Source organism: Vanacampus margaritifer, chromosome 12 (genome assembly GCF_051991255.1).
Source record: "Vanacampus margaritifer isolate UIUO_Vmar chromosome 12, RoL_Vmar_1.0, whole genome shotgun sequence".
Lineage (NCBI taxonomy): Eukaryota > Metazoa > Chordata > Actinopteri > Syngnathiformes > Syngnathidae > Vanacampus > Vanacampus margaritifer.
This window is the reverse complement of record NC_135443.1, coordinates 21,692,486-21,709,256: the sequence shown is the minus strand read 5'-3', so window position 1 is coordinate 21,709,256 and position 16,771 is coordinate 21,692,486. Positions and strand designations below refer to the sequence as shown.

The window sequence follows — 16,771 nt, the reverse complement described above, 5'->3', positions numbered from 1 at the left end:
AAACCTTGTGTGAGCGTTGTTCAAATGTGCCCTTCTGTTATTCAGAGTACCCCAAAATGAGCCCAGTGCTTACAAAGGAAGAGAACAGCTCAAGCATGAGCTGCTCCGAGCTGCTGATTGCTATATAACTTTAAAAATGAACTGCGTTTTAATGCAAGCAGATCGCATCGCGGGTCTCCCTCTCGAAAAATACACACATGCAAACACACACTGTTTAGACAGATGCACTATGGAAAAGCTTTTCTTTTTGCAGTAGAAAAAATGTCTTACCTTAACTGTCACATTGGAGGCAAAAGTAGAATCCTGATCGTTTACTGTGCCATCTTGCTGCTCTAAATAGTAAATAAGTCATACTATACTATAACTTACACAAGACTACGGACTACTGCTACTTCCATTTGATGGTTGTCAAATACTTTTGGTTCATTAGCGCCCCCTTCCTTAGCATAGATACCTATGGCTATGAAGAAGGCCACTGGCGGTAATGTATGACTTCTTCTTCTTTCTCATTGCGGTTGGCAAGTGCTTTTGGTGCATTACCGCCACATTATTAAACGTGTCCATGCATGTGACAGTAATTAAACTGCACATTAAATGAAAGAAAAAGCAAAAGACTGAACACAAATACCCCCCAAAAGAAGTAAGGTAAGAAATTGGACATAAAAACACAAAATGTGGATGCATAATTATGCACTATGACTGTGTCTCTTATGTCAATTTGTTATTATTTATTTATTAACCACTGGAAACTTAGCATAAAAACCGTCACAGGAATGTGAATGTTGTGATTTGGGTTAGTGTTAGTGTTTTTGCCACTTTATTGACATAGCACTGTAGTTGTAATTGATTTAAAATATTATTTATTATTTTGATCAGGGGCGGCACGGTGACTGACTGCTTAGCACATCCGCCTCCCAGTGCAGAGGACATGAAATCGAGTCCAGGCTTCGGCCTTCCTGGGTGGAGTTTGCATGTACTTCCCGTGCTGGCGTGGGTTTTCTCCGGGTGCTCCAGTTTCCTCCCACATTCCAAAGACATGCATGGCAGGTTAAATGAACACTCCAAATTGTCCATAGGTGTGATTGTGAGTGTGGATGCTTGTTCGTCTGTGTGCCCTGCGATTGGCTGGCAACCAGTTCAGGGTGTACCCTGCCTACTGCCCGAAGCCAGCCGGGATAGGCTCCCGCGCCCCCCGCGACCCTTGTGAGGACAAGCGGTTAAGAAAATGGATGGATGGATGGATGGATGTCTTGATGAGGTCATTTTCAACGATTAATGTAACTGCATTGGATTCAATTGTAAATGAAAATATTCATATTTTTTACTAATGCACCAAGTAAGAGAAATAAGTTTCTACTATTTGCAAGTCTTCCAAATAAAAGTAAAATTGGTGCATGAAATCCTTAACTGAATTGAAAATCGATGTGAATCAAATCGACTCGATTTTGGAAATCTGAATCGATACCCAGCCCTAATTGTGATTGCTGGCTATTAGGCCTTTTTTAGACAATCGCAAGGCAAAAAAAAAAGGATTTTCCAGAAAAGGCACAATAACGTTATGCTCAAAGAGGATTCTGCTTGAGTGTGCATTCAATAGTTAATCGATAAGCGCACCGGCAACTATTGCTCTCCTTTCCCAAATGTAACGGCATTACAGAATTACAGTATTTTCAATATATTGTAAAAAAAAAATAGAACTATTTGTTGCATTTTCAGGCTACCCAAGCTATTTATACGACCTGTCGTTATGACTGAAGACAGCCTCAGTTAAGGTTTTAGGAGAGGGAATGCTACTGTATATGTCAATGGACGAGAATGGAAATACAGATGCGTGTGTGTGGGTGAGGGATGAAGAGGGAAAGGGAGATACAGAAGAGAGAGGTGTTGATATATAATTAGCTTACAGACAGTCAGGATTTGACGTATCTATGCGCGCGTACACATACACACACAGAGCACAGGTGGTGAAACTGGTAGAGCGGCTCCCTCCCACCCACGCACATTCATAAAAGTAACTGAATGACAGGCTGGCTGACGGCGTGACGACAGACAAACAGTAGAGCGCCGTTCCACCCACAGCTTTGCATGTTCATTTTTAAAAGACACACACACACACACACACACACAGACTCCCCATGTGTGTCCCCATGGAGGGTGGCGACTGTCATGTCGGAATATGACGACTCCTTTGTTTTGTACTGGTGAACTCTGTAGACTAAACTGTCGCAGGTTCTTCCGTCTGTGTGTCAAACAACTACAGATTTTTTTTATTATTTTTATTTTTTTGCCATTTTGAGTGGAATCTCCAAAATGGGTTCTGTGACACTGGTTGACTTCCATTTTGTTCAACGTAGAAAATGATAGAACGTCAAATAACCGTGCAGGAAATATTTTTTTTAATCACAATTTACAAGCCTAGCTGTTATCCAAGTAGAAAAAGTCTAACTACTACACCAATACGGGGTGTGTTCCAATATCTGAACAATTGACAAAAATGCAAATGATAAAGAAATGAAATTTTCAATAAATTTGGCCGATTGGAATATTATCAAATAGAATTGCGCACCATGCATTTGGAACCTGTGTCCTCAGTGGGATTTACCTGTTTTAACCACTTTTAGTATACCACCACTGTCACACTGCAATTATAGGAAGCATCCATACTATACAAAAAAAAAACACAATAAAATAGCATGCAACTATGCCACAAATACCATGGGAAGCAGTTCAGATTTTGTATTTATTGACTAACATGACAAAAATATAAATGTAAATACTCACCAGAGATGCCAGTTATTAAATGCAATAATTTGTGCAGATCACTACAGATGTGTTTTGCTAGTCAAAATTGGCTTTAACAAGTTTTGCTCTGACCAGGCCACAGGGATGGGAAGTGATAAGAATTTAATGATGCCATTATCGATACTTCTCGCAACAAAGCTAACTCATCACACGTTACGTTAGATCTTTTTATATTTCACCATACCTTGTTGTATCACACAGCCCTAGTTTTGCATTTTTTAAAAATTATTCTCCCCTTTGGTAAAATTAAAGATTAGCAAGTATTCCAAGTAGCTCCGGTAGCATCTTTTGCACGAAGTATAGCCAAACTTTAGAGCGTTAATGACCTTGACGGACGCCGGGTTGGAAAAGTTTAGAAGCAAAATGCTCTTTTGTGTAACATCAGCAGAGGTAGGTAATGCATCACAGTTACTTTGTTTCACTTACTCAAATAATGTTTGGAATAAATTGTACTAGTTGCCAAAGTAGTTTTGATGCAACATAAGTTTTACTTGAAATTGGTTTTACTCCATTATATTGAACTGCATTGTGTTTGCTACCTTTATTTGTATCTATTTTATTGTTTGCACCATCAGTAGTTATAATACCGAGTTGTTTTTTTGTTTATTTGAATTTTCATTAGTTGTCAGAAATCCATTCATGGGGGTTATCGTGTGACAGTGATGATAATAGACCTACAATTATAAAGGTTAAAAAAAATTGAGATTCTTAACATTAAAGGGAAAAAAGGCAAAACAGTGTCTGTGTTAAAGGTAATTAAAAATAGTTACTTGTGTACATGCATGTGCGTACAACACCTCCCACTTCGTTAGAGCCAGGACGCGGCATAGTCGTGACTGCAGACGCCCTCAAACATTCTGCCAATGTGTGGAAAGCAAACTTGAGGCCGGGAAAAGATGATACAGTAAACTCCTGTGTATCGTGGGCATATGTTTCCGACCTACCTGCAATAGGCGAAAAGCCATGATACAAGATTATATAAAACACTTTTTTATACATAGTTTTACCCCTTCCAACTTTAAGCACATTTTAGCTTATTTAAAAAAAAATGTTTTGGAGTATTATTTAGTGCCTGTTTTCACTCTCGCTCAGATGCTCACACAGTTCTCCAAATAAGAGGTGAAGCATGCTTGCTTTAAGCCAGTGGTTGTCAACCTTTTTTTGATCGACCCTGGAAAAAGAATCAAATGTTGCAATAGCTGATCAATCGGGCCAAGATTCTAACTGTTGTTCTTGTTGTCATGTTGCAGTGACAGCTACATCGTGCGTGTGAAAGCGGTGGTGATGACGCGGGACGACTCGAGTGGAGGCTGGCTGGCCCAGGATGGGGGCGCCCTCAGTAGGGTGGGAGTGTGCCGCCTGCAGCCGCCTGAGCTACCCCAGTTACCACCCTCTGGCAGCTCCCAGTTCCTCATCCGGGGCGAGCGGCTACGGGACAAACAGGTGATGGATTTTTCTTGATTTAATCGATACATTTTTTAAACATGTCTCCTATCAAAGGTTGCCAAGTGACGGGAAATTTCAGGTACATTTTTCGGATAGTTTCAATACAAATACTCGGTGCGTGTTAATCTTGACATGGACACCTGCAATTTATACACAAATAATTTGTTTTTAATTTTTACATTAGTGATTGTATCTTACATTTAGGTGTGCTCATCAGCCTGGAAATTATGGTGCATAACCTAATTAAAAGCCAACTTTTACCTTGGGAAATTCCTGGTTTACTTCCATTACCTGTAATTCCTATGGAAAGTTTTCATCTTTGAAAATTCCTGCAACCCTTCCCCTGACTGGCGTCTGTTTGATTGGCAGGTGATCATGGACTGCCCGTTGAGGAAGGACTTGGTGTACACCATCGCCACGCCCACCTTTCACCACTGGAAGGTGGAAGACCGGAAGTGTGGCCTGTCCTTCCAGAGTCCGGCCGACGCCAGGGCTTTCGACAGGGGGGTGCGGAAAGCTATTGAGGACCTGGCGGAAGGTACGTAGCGCCTTTACCACTAACACATGCAAACAACATTTATTTCATCTAGCCTAAAAATATGTGGCCATGCTACACAAATAGGCACCCTCAGTTACTGCCATAGTTACTGTTTTTCAGTTGATTGTTTTAGATTTTTGAGTGAGAAGGGTTTACTACTGTGTTACGATAGGTTAGTGTATTAGTGTATACACACACACACACACACACACACACACAGTAAAACCAAACTACAGCATAAGCATAGACAATTACATAAAGTGTAAATTTGCTATATTAGAGGTGTATTGAACAACTCTCTGTTGTCCCTGAATCTATTGGCTTTTTGACATTTTAGCCAACCGGATACTTTGTGGGAACTTTTTGGGAAAGGCCCTTTTTTGTTCCCAGTGCACAGAAAGTCTTCCCAGGAAAGTTGTGAAGCTTTGTTGTGGATTACTTGCATTTCAATTTATCCCAAAGGAGAAATTTAATTTGGAGTAAATTGAGTTATGAGCTCGTTCATGGAACAAATTTAACTCGTAAATAGAGGTTTCCCATTACTTCTGATGTCAAATTCAACTTGTCAAAATAGATAAAATAACAATCAAATGTGTATATGTAATACTATTTTGAGGTAATCACTGATTATGATTCTGTCAGAACTGTCCTCTGAGGGAGTGTTGAGTTTTTTTCCCTTTTTCCCCCCATAGGTTCCACAACCTCCTCCACAGCACTCCAGAATGAGGGCGAACTGGGAGACGACGACGTGTTCACCGTAAGGGTGTTTTCTTTTCGTTTAACTCAGGAAACACCAGAGCTGTTTGCAGTTTAAAAAAAATAATAATAATAAAAAATTTGAGCGCTTGAGATGGTACCTCCCCCCACCTCCCTGAAACCCGACACTGAGAGCAGCAGGCAGGGTCAGAAGGTTACTTCCTGTATCCTACCACCTCCCTTTACCCCCACGCCCACCCCTTCAACCCTCCCTCCGCCCACTCCGGCAGCTTAAAAAGAGAGCAGCAGCTAGCAAACGAGCGGCTCGCAGCTGTTTCCCAGCTTAGTGCGGGGCAGCTGATTTACGAGAGGAAGTGCCTCGTGGGTTCATCTTTTGGACTCGGGCTGTCTGCGACAGCCAAGACTAATAGGTGCTCTGCTGGGAGTGTACCGCCACCGCAGAGATGCACACAAACACCCAAAGAGGTTTCTACAGGGCTGTCACGGGACTCCACAACACTTGGATTTGGGAAATCTAGGGGTGGTCATTCGGAGAAATTCCCTTGGGACATCAATATATTTAACTCTTTCACTGCCATTGACGTTTAAAGACGTCAAGTAAAAACCTACGGAGCACTGCCAATGACGTCTAAAGACGTCATCCAATGATTTATTTTTTATTTTTTTGAAACGGGTAGAGGGAACCCTTCCGCATGTCTGGTGAAAGTTTCCAGCCGGTCTGTTGGGCCTAAGGACTATTTTTGGCCCCTGGAGGGCAGCGATGACTCTCTTTTGACAAGACGGGTGGGCGTCAGTAGAGGCAGAGCTAGAGCGTCGAGCAGGAGATCAGAATGGAAAACAAAGAAAAATGGCGACCGTTTGCGAGGAGTTCACGGCCGAGCCGTTTTATTTCAAAGACAAAAGCATCGACCAAAGCTAAAAGAGCACATTGATGACAACGATGATCATCATCGATGATGATGATGATGATGATGACTCCGTGGATGGAAAGCATTGACGCGGCAGTAGAAGACGTGGGGGGGGAAGCTAGATGGCTGAGGAGGAAGTGGTGCCCGTTTGGAAAGCAGCTCTCTACACTTACGAGACGAAAGGGATCGACCAGCGCTAAAAGAGCACATTGATGACGACGATGATCATCATCGATGATGATGAAGGTGAATCTGAGCTTGACGGCGAAATTGGAACCGCTGACGCGGCGGCTATGACGGCGTCATAAACGCGGAGCACAATCGAGCACGCACAGGCGGACGTTTGATCGGTCGACGAAGTAAAAGTAAACTTGTGCGAGTCCAGCGACGTCTCCTTGCACGCAGGAGAGCGTTATAAAAAGAAAAACTGTATTTGAAACATCCACATAATTGTAAGTAGTACCACAGTTGCACACATTTGTAAATAGTTTGCAAAATTGTTTTGTCAAATTGTTACACTGTTGAATGGAAATAAACGTATTTTGCAATCAAAAAACACTTTTTCATTGTTGGTGAAAGCGTTTTACAGAAGTAAAGCACTATTTAGGTGTTTGTGGCATCATTCATGGACAAAAAGAAGTGTACAATTCACTGGAGTGCATGAAATAACATAGTTTCACAAAAAGCCCTTTTTCTCAGTTTTTTTTTTTTCAAAACAGAGAATTTCGGTGAAAGTAACCATTTTCTATTGTTGATTACCAAAGAACGGAATAAGGTAGAAACAAACTCTTTTTTCTGATGAAAGATGAGAGTCCAATCTTTCATTTGGTAGTATGTGTGTTTCCATAGTCCAAACATTTTCTGTGGATCTTGAAAGATCAGTCAAAATGCTTAAATCGGCTGGCACTGGCGACAACCCGTTTCTGAAAACATCTGGCAGTGAAAAGAGTTAATAACTATTGTACTGAATTTTTAAGCGGACAGCCACTGCTTCTGTATCTTATAAGTTTAATTGGTTCTGTGATCAAACACATTTACTCATATCAAATCTATATCTATAAATGAAGTGTCATTAATCTGTTCCGCCGCTAAAAACACAAAAATGTTTTCATGCACTTTTTAAATAAAGAATAGAATAAATAGCATTGTATTGTGAAATATAAATAAATCATAATAAAAGTCGCTCGCCTTTTTTTCCCCACTAGACTCAAGTAGCAGCGTATCTGAAGTTTGCTCGTAACTCCAATTTTGGCCAACAACATAGAAGGAATAAAGAAAAAAATCCATTAAGCGACAGCTCGACATACAGAACTTGTCTCTCAGAAAAAAGTAGTCCAATTTTTTGTTTCTATCATTGAAATATAGTACTATAGTATTTACCTAAAGGATGAGTTAACGTGCCATCTTCCAAGATTGACTACTTAGATTGACAGTTTGTTTAAGATGCCAACTAGTCGGGTCTTAACTGTTTCTACCCTCTGATGGTTGCTGCCAAATACTAAATGTGTGAAACAGGACAGTACACAAAATAGCCTAGCTGATAAGAACAAATTAATCCTTAGTTCATATTGTAAACAACAACAATATTCTTAATAATCAGTGTTGGAAATGTTACTTTGGAAAAAGTAATTAGTTATAGTTACTCATTACTTGCTTTAAAAAAGTAACTGAGTTAGTAATTGAATTACTTCATAATAAAAGTAACTCGTTACCAAACAAAGTAACTATTTTCACTTTAAAAAGTTTTATATCAAACAATTTGGATTTTTAATATTTTTAAAATACATTATTATTATTATTATTATTATTATATTTTTATACAAGGATTTCAAATTACGTCCAGGCTATACAGGGTGTTTTCATTTATTTTGTGGGTATTTATGTCACAAATGCCTCACTCCATAATATGACACATCGTACAATAATTATAATAATAATAATAATTCATTCGAGTGGTGATGTATGTTCTACCACTGTCAGTTACTACAGCAATCAGAATAATAAAACAAATACTGGATAGATGGTGATTTGTGGTACAAATGTCATCTATAGGTAATTTGTAGCCAGTCCTAGCCAGTCCCTCCAGGATTTCCCGGGCATTTTTTATGATTGTTGCGGGCTAAAATAACCAATAATAGATCAAAGAAATTGCCAATGCTATTAAAATATACAGTGCTTAATGCTCTCATGGCCAAAATCACAGCCAGAACTACTACTATATTTACTCCTCAGAATCATCAGCTTCCACTTGATCTCTCTGAAAAATCATATACTTTAGCACACGTTCAAATATGAGAGTATGATGATATATCTTCAGTTTATAATTCTACACATATAAAGACGTGTTTAACTCTTTGACTGCCAGACGTTTTTCAGAAAAGGGATGCCGTGGGTGCCAGCCGATTTAAGCATTTTGACTGATCTTTCAAGGTCCACAGAAAATTTTGTGTTTGGACTATGGAAACACACATACTACCAAATGAAAGATTGGACTCTCATCTTTCATCAGAAAGAGAAAGTTTGTTTCTACCTTATTCCGTTTTTCAGTAATCAACAATAGACAATGGTTAGTTTCACCCAAATGCTCTGTTTTGAAACTATATTATTTCATGCACTCTTACTTCTGTAAAACACTACCACCAACAATGAAAAAGTGTTTCCACAGTAATCACGCCATTTTAAAGTTATTTCAAGTTGTGTTGTTGTTACCTCCAGCAACGGCGTCCATCGAGCAAAAAGTTTGCAAGGCAACGCAGCAGGATTTGCACAACAGATTAGTTTCACTGCGATTGCCCCTTAGCGTGCAGACGCTACACTTTCTTGCCGGGTGTTTTTTTTCCGGGGAATAGCAAGTACATACTGCAGTGTGTGTTTGGCCATGTCGCCATCAAGTCTACTCTCAGGATCATGATACAGTGACGTTACGGTGGTGTTACGTCTGGCTTCCTCATGTCCTTCTGTTCCTATACCGGGTGGTAAGAGATGTTCTGATCCATCTTATCCGCTCCATTCATGGTGGCATCGTAGTCCATAACCAGTGTCTTCTCTGTGATCAGACTGTACCCACTCCTCCGATGAATATGCATTGGACTCGGGCACTCTTCGTCGTCCGATTGAACGTCCGCCTGAGCTGAAGTGCTCGGTTGTGCTCCGCGTTTTCCGCCGTTAGCATCGCTAGCCGGTGAGGCTTTATGACGTGATCATAGCCGCCGCGTCAAGGCTTCCAACTTCGCCGTCAACCTTGGAGTCACCATCATCATCATCGTCGTCGTCATCAATGTGCTCTTTAGCATTGGTCGATGCTTTTCGTCTTTGCAAAAAATGCTCAAGCGTGAGCTGCTTGCAACCGGTCGCCATTATGGCTTCCTCAGCCATTGTCCCCTCAACACTCTAGCTCCGCCTCACGTCTTCTACTGACGCCTACCCAATCTTGTCCAAAGAGAGTCATCGCTGCCATCTAGGGGCCAAAAATAGGCATTATACTAACTAAGTCTGCTTGATACTTTCAGTACAGCTGGCCAAGGCTTTCCTCCACCCGTTTCCCAAAAAAAAACTTGGTGAACGTCTTTTAACATCTTTGGCGCTCCTCCGTAGGATTTTACTAAACGTTATTTAACGTTTTTGGCAGTCAAAGAGTTAATGATTGATTTACGTCGGTAAACTGCCCAACTCTAGGCTTAACATGCATCATTCACATACAAATGTCACTCAATCGCCTCCACGAGTGTGAGCATATTTCTTTCAACACTTTTCACATGTTTAGCACTCGTGAAATAAGAGAAATACAATTGTTGGCGCTATTAATTACACTAGGCCCAGCGTGTCGCTATGACATACTGATATCTTTTATGCTGTTATGGTGCTTGTGGAGTCGCAATATGGCTCTTGGTGGAACTTGATTGTCAACAAATCACTCCTCATGGCGGCCCTTTTTTGGCAAATCTCGGCTTTTATTTTTGATTAGTGTCACTCTTGTCAAAGTTGTCAAACCAGTTCCAACCCAACTATTAAATTGAACAACAACTAAATTGAATTGTGAGAACTGAATGTGATAATATATAGTCGTTGAATTTTCAGTGAGGATCAAATATAGTTTTAGAGAAACAAAATACAATTTCATAATAGTACATTCAGTTTCAAGTTTATTGGGCTTCAATTCTAAACTCATAAATCAAATTCAGTTATTAAATGGAATTATGCAAATTTAACAACACAAATTAAAATTGTTCAATGATTTTAATTCATTTTTAATGCAATCATTTACATTTAGCAAGTGATATGTAAAAAAACAAATCAGTTTTTAGTGGAACATACTGTATTTCAGCCCATGAATGTCATAAACAGGCTAAAAATGCTACGCTAGGAATTAGTGTAGATTATTAAGTGACTATAAACATTCAAAGAACTACTTTAACACGAATGGAGCAGCAATGCATACCATCAAAGAATATAATGCTGAGATTTATTCTCTCTGCTTTGTAGAAAAATTACTATTACTGGAGGAGCTCAGTTAGTGACCATCTCTGCCTCTTCTTGCTCTGAAGTGCTGTATTTCTTCTAGTAGGCCTCATGCTGCCTGGCATGTTGTGCCACAATGTGGTACTAATGTGCGCGAATCTCGAAACTGCAAAAGTATTTTGGAAAAAAGGTAACATAGATGTGTTTGTATGGGCTCATAGTTCCCTAAATGATTCCTCATCGTCGTCTTCGTCCCTTTCAGAATGTCTCCTCTGTCTCTTTTTTGGCTCCTTGGCAACATGTGGAGTGGAAGCGACAGAGGGGGTTTGGAGTCAATTCTGAGTTCGTCCCAGGGGGTCAACGCAAAAGCCTGGAAACTAACTCGGAAGTATCCAGAACTGGAAATTGGAGAAAAGACATCCAGAAGAAAGTCTCAAACTTGCTCACAGAGTGAGCGGTCCGATCTTGTTTTGAATTAGTCGCAGCCTCGCAGGCCAGAGTACAGGCGGTATGTTTTGTTATTTTTGGCCGGCTGCTCTGCGAGGGCTTTGTAAGAAAGCAAAGAAGAGGGGGGGAGGGAGTCTGGAATTCTCAGCGTGGCAGTGTCCATTTGGGGAGCGCTGCTCAGGAACGCATCCAAGATATAACGGCTATAGCTTCATGCGCGCACGCACACACACACACACACACACACACACACACACACACACACACACACACACACGCACGCACATATATCTGGGTCATATAAATATGGCAAATAATTCATAGAGTTCAGACCTCACCGTGTGCCAGATGGACGGGATCAAAGCACTTGAGGTGAACAGTTTGTCCATGTGATCATGCTTAGGAATAACTTCCGAGGGCTGAAAATGACACCATGGCTAAAACAGATGTGTAATGCCAGAAATATTGTTTTTAATGATAGTCGCTTTTATCGGATACTTGCTAATCCCTGCTAGTACAGTGGTGCATTGAGGTCATTTTTTTCTTAGATACAATACATTGTTCTGCCTTTTTTTGTTTTTGCTTCGATTTTATTAATTTGAGATGCAAGCACTTTATGGTCATTGAACTGAGCTCACCTCACAACAAGCAACAACAATACTTCCAAAAAAGCTGCCACTTGCAGTTGAAGGTAACTGTGTCAAACTAAACATACAGAGAATTAACATGCTTTTAAAAACAACCACACTTTGCCTTCCGCTAGCTTAATGCTCACTGATGATCCAAAACGCTATGGATAGGCTAACGTCTCGTATGGATAGTCACGAAGTTATTAAGAGGGTTTTGCATATGGGTGGGTTTATTACACTTCTTCACTATCACTTAAATTGATCAATTTTAGCTTACATGGTTTAACAAGGTTTTGCGTTGCTGTCTTTCATGGTAGCCCACATGTTTTCTGGACAAGATTCCAGAAACCCCAAGCTGAACCTGGGAAAATATGGCCTGCGTTCATGTGTTTACCAAAGCTGGTCAGTGTTTTTGACCCGTACGATGCCAAAATCTTAGACCCCCAAAATCTAACACCGACATATCCTGATATATTATTTCCCATCACAAAATGTCCCGTACGGATCTCATCCCCAAATAAATATGTGCCCGTCAGCTGGGACACGGCGAGACACAGCCTGCGACTGCTGAGGCTGACCTCTGGTGTGCCTGTCTGAAATCCATCTGCCTGCGTGCTGCGTGGCCAGACATGTGTGGTGTCTGGCCAAGATTTGTAGCAGAGCCCTGACGGTCTTTTGGCAGAAAGGCTGTCAGGAAGCGGGTGACGTGAACAAGCAAAGTGGATTGAACATACGAACCCGGCATCAACACTGAGGACTCGACAGTTAGAATCATGTTTTTAAAAAATGCTCTTTTTGATTGACTGGAGGCTGCATGATGGCTTTCTCAGCAGGCTTCCATAGGGAATTCCCTTCCAGAGCAACTATCATGAAAACCATCCTCCAGGGAGCTGTGGGGAATGTCAGCTAGGACTAATCCCAGCCAAAGCCTTTTGTCAACCAGATGAGCTTTTTGCCCTTTTAATGAGATCCGACCCCAAATGAGATGTCCTGCTAATAGATCGACTAGCCATTGTTGACAGATGTCAACTCATTCAATGCTAGCAATTTTTAAAGCAGCCTATCCCATAATTGCCAGCCATTGATGACTGATCTTTGAGGATCCACAGAATATTGTGTTCTTTATATAGTATAGTATACTACAGTATATAGTATAGTATATAATATAAGCACCGAACATCCCAAAAGAAAAGTACAGGATTATCTCATCTTTCACCAGAAAAAACATGTCGAGCATTTTCTGTTCTTTAGTAATCAGCAGCATGATTTCACCAAAAACACAAATTTCTGACCACATTAGCTTTTTGTGAAAAGAAACAAGTCAAGCAAAACACTGACTTCACCACTGATATCTTCTGCTTTTGTGACACCTCAAACTAGAAAAAAAAGACTGAGGGAGGGGTTATGGTAGTAAAATATCACAGATTTAGATATACAACTCAGAAACGTGAGCACACTGATTATGTACATTTGTGAGTGAATTAGGCCACGATCATCATCATCGTTACTTCTTCCGGTATACTTTTTGTGACATTTTTGTTTGGTGGCATGCCTTGATATCTTGGCTTAACAAAGGTTTGGAAACAATGTACTAATACACTACAATCTGAAAGTCAAAAAGTGAGCAGCACTGCATGAGTTTTGACTACTCTGACTGATGAGCCTGATGAGGTAGCATTAGTTAACCAGCTCACCTGCAACCCGAATTTAGACAAGCGCTATAAAAAATGGATGGATGGATGGATGAATGGTTGTCTCCTTTAAGGGACTATTCCAAAACCCTTTGATTCTATCGCTATGGTAACCAACCACATTCCTATGTGTTGTGCACCGTCCCTAAAGCCATTAAGGACTACCTGCTTAGTTTGACGGTTCCATTTTTAGGCAGATGCGTTGAAAAGTTTGCCCCCGTTTCCAAATGAGGAAGCCAAGGACTGAAAAACAAAGCTGTCCTTTCCTGTTTTTGCCCAATCAGAGTGGAGCCTTCCTGTTTTTGTTTGTCAAATCGCGACGTCCCCCACCCGGCGACCAAGTTTTTGTTGTTGTTTTTTTGCATCCAATAACATCTCAAACGCATCCTGTGTTTGTTTCTCCTCCTCCTCCCTTCCCCAGAACGCCACCGACAGCTCATCTAACTCCTCCTCTCAGAAGCTGGAGAGCTGCCTGCCGCCACTCGAGTCCTCACCTCTTCCGCAGAGGCACAGGTGCATGCTGGGATATCGCCACAACCTCCACGAATCATACCGGCTCTCGGACCACTACCTGCTGGACCAGGTTAGAATTTTGTTCAATCCCTGATAAGACAAACTAAAGAGCTTTTGTTAGATTGACTACCTGTCAACGACCCAATTTTGGGTCCCGATTGAACAGTTGAGAATCACCGTCTTAAAGTATTCTCTCTTTCCACAGCCTTTGTCCAGGCTTCCCCATGTCACCTTTCAGGAGGATGAAGAGATTGTTCGCATCAACCCGCGCGAGCGCAGCTGGGAGCGAGCGGCCGACCGTGTCGGCGAGCGCCTGCACGCGCGCCCGTCAGACCGCTCCTGGCTCACGGGCTACGAGGATTACCGCCACGCCACCATGCGCGAGAAGTTTATCCATATGGAAGACACCGAATCCTACGTCCACTTCGCCAAGACCGAGGCACATAAGCACGACTACACGTACCCGCTGGCACCCGCCCTGGCGCCCTCAGACTCGGACCCAGCCCTTGGACCTTTTGCTGTTAAGGGCCACCACGGCGGGTCCTATCGTCAGGGCTTTTCCGTGGTCTCCACCCAGCCTCGGTCCTTCCTGCCCAGCTCCTCCCTGTCCACCAACGGGTGCAAGGGCCGCAAGGAGGACAGCCTGGAGCGGGCCCATTGTGAGCACTGCGGTGAGGCCTTCTTGTTGGCGGAGAACAGGCGGGGTCGGTGCCAGGACGCTCCAGACCCCGTGCAGGGTTGCGTCCGGCGGGTCAGCTGCATGTGGCTGGCGGACACTATGCTCTACCACTGCATGTCCGACCCGGAAGGGGACTACTCTGACCCGTGCTCCTGCGATGGGGGCGAGGGCAGCCGGCTGGGCACGCGCTGGCTGGCCCTGCTGGGGTTGTCTCTGGTAGCGCCCTGCCTCTGCCTGTACCCGCCGCTGAATGCGTGCCACCGGGCAGGCCTGGCATGCGGTTGTTGCGGGGGTCGACATAAGGCCCTCAGCTGAGAAGACTGACAGGAAAAAAAACAGAACCCAACGCAAGCACAGGGAAGGACATCGGAGAACCGCTGAGGTTTCGCTTGATCGCCTGAAAATTCCTGGAACCGAAATAAGCCAAAAAGTCGAGAAGAAAATGGTGCATTTTCTAAGAGGCCTGGGAAGATAAGCTCCCCCTAAAGGCAGACACTTGTCTCGTCTCTCCATGCTCCATTTCCGGGCGAGAGACAGCACTCTTTTTCAGGAGGCCTTTTATTTTCAGTTTTTGTTTTATAGCTGAACATATATGTATCACATATGCAGGTACTTTATACTTTGTACACCAACTTTGGCATCAGAGAACTTGAATTACAGTGTTCCCCCGTGAATACGAGGAACGACCCCTGCTGCAAAAAATATGCCGTCCACAGTAATTGACGCACCTCCAAAAAGCTTTATAATCGTCTATAGATGCCACAAGATGGCGGTAAAGCACTACTTGTCTATTAGACAGGGCTATGGCTTGACTACATGAAGCTCCTTCCCTCACTTCAACATACTGTAGTTCCTTGACACCAAAGCAATACTTTTACATGAAATATAGGCTTTGGCCTGAGCACAAAAACAGTGAATGAGAGTTCTGCAGCAGATAACAGATGATATGTTCCAAAAACTAAATCAACGAAAATGCGGGGGAATACTGTACTCTTGTCTTTGTTCTATTATTTACGTTCCTATTCTGGCATCCCTGTTCAGATCGAGACACTACACCTCAAATGTAAAAGCCCACATCCTACCACTCAAAATATCCCAAAGATTATATTTATTTTCTCATTGTACTGCTCCACCAGCATAAAAAAAAGACATTTTGGCTTTGTGGGTCACTTGTGGTGCCTCCAGTCACACTCGCCAATTGTTGCTGTTGTTGTTTTTGTTATTATTATTATTATTATTATTATTATTATTATTATTATTATTATTATTATTCCAAAAGGTGCCTCAAATATAATCACCAAAATCCAGAAACCCTGCCAATCTTGTGAATTGAGCGTCAGAAATTTGTGTTGTTGTTTTTTGCTGCCACTTGCCTTAATCCGAAGCAAAGATTTCCGTTGCATAATTCGTAAAGCGCAGTGAGAAAATTAGTTTAAAAAAAATGTATGTTTAAAAATCTGCGACGTACAATCGGCTAAGGCCACATATCACATTAGAGGAGCACCAACTCAAAATCACAAATCCCAACAAACTGAATTTATACTGTACATTTGTGACCACTTACATTCGTAGGCAGGTGGCAAAATACTGACACATTTAGTGTCAAGTGTTAGCATTGCTTTCTTTGTGCTTTAAAAATTATATTGTGTAATTTTTGTGATCTTTAAAAAAAAGTTTCCTTTGTTAAATCATGCTAAAAGCAATACTAGCACTGTGCCATAAGTGATGTTGATAAAACCATTTCAATTGTCAATTTTAGTCAATCAAGAAGTATATACAACAATTATGCGCTAATCAATACATCGGAAGGAAATCAGCTGTGACACATTGCGCTAGATACTTATGTGACAAAGTGAAGCTATAGAAGCACATGCAAACATCCATCTATCCATTATGCTTATCCTCACAAGGGTCGAAAAATGTAATTATTTGATATGATTAAG

General features: G+C 41.7%; 1 protein-coding gene across 2 annotated transcripts in view; it reads left to right on the top strand.

The window, feature by feature from the left end:
* spred2b (sprouty related EVH1 domain containing 2b) overlaps positions 1-16,026 on the top strand; it is a 29,548-nt gene extending 13,522 nt beyond the window's left edge. For both annotated transcript variants that reach the window (XM_077582142.1, XM_077582141.1), the window contains 5 exons: positions 4,053-4,245; positions 4,618-4,786; positions 5,479-5,543; positions 14,058-14,219; positions 14,355-16,026. In XM_077582142.1, coding sequence (XP_077438268.1) covers positions 4,053-4,245; positions 4,618-4,786; positions 5,479-5,543; positions 14,058-14,219; positions 14,355-15,143 — 1,378 coding nt within the window. In that variant the 3' untranslated portion in view covers positions 15,144-16,026. The remainder of the gene's footprint in view (positions 1-4,052; positions 4,246-4,617; positions 4,787-5,478; positions 5,544-14,057; positions 14,220-14,354) is intronic.
* Positions 16,027-16,771: the final 745 nt, after the last annotated feature.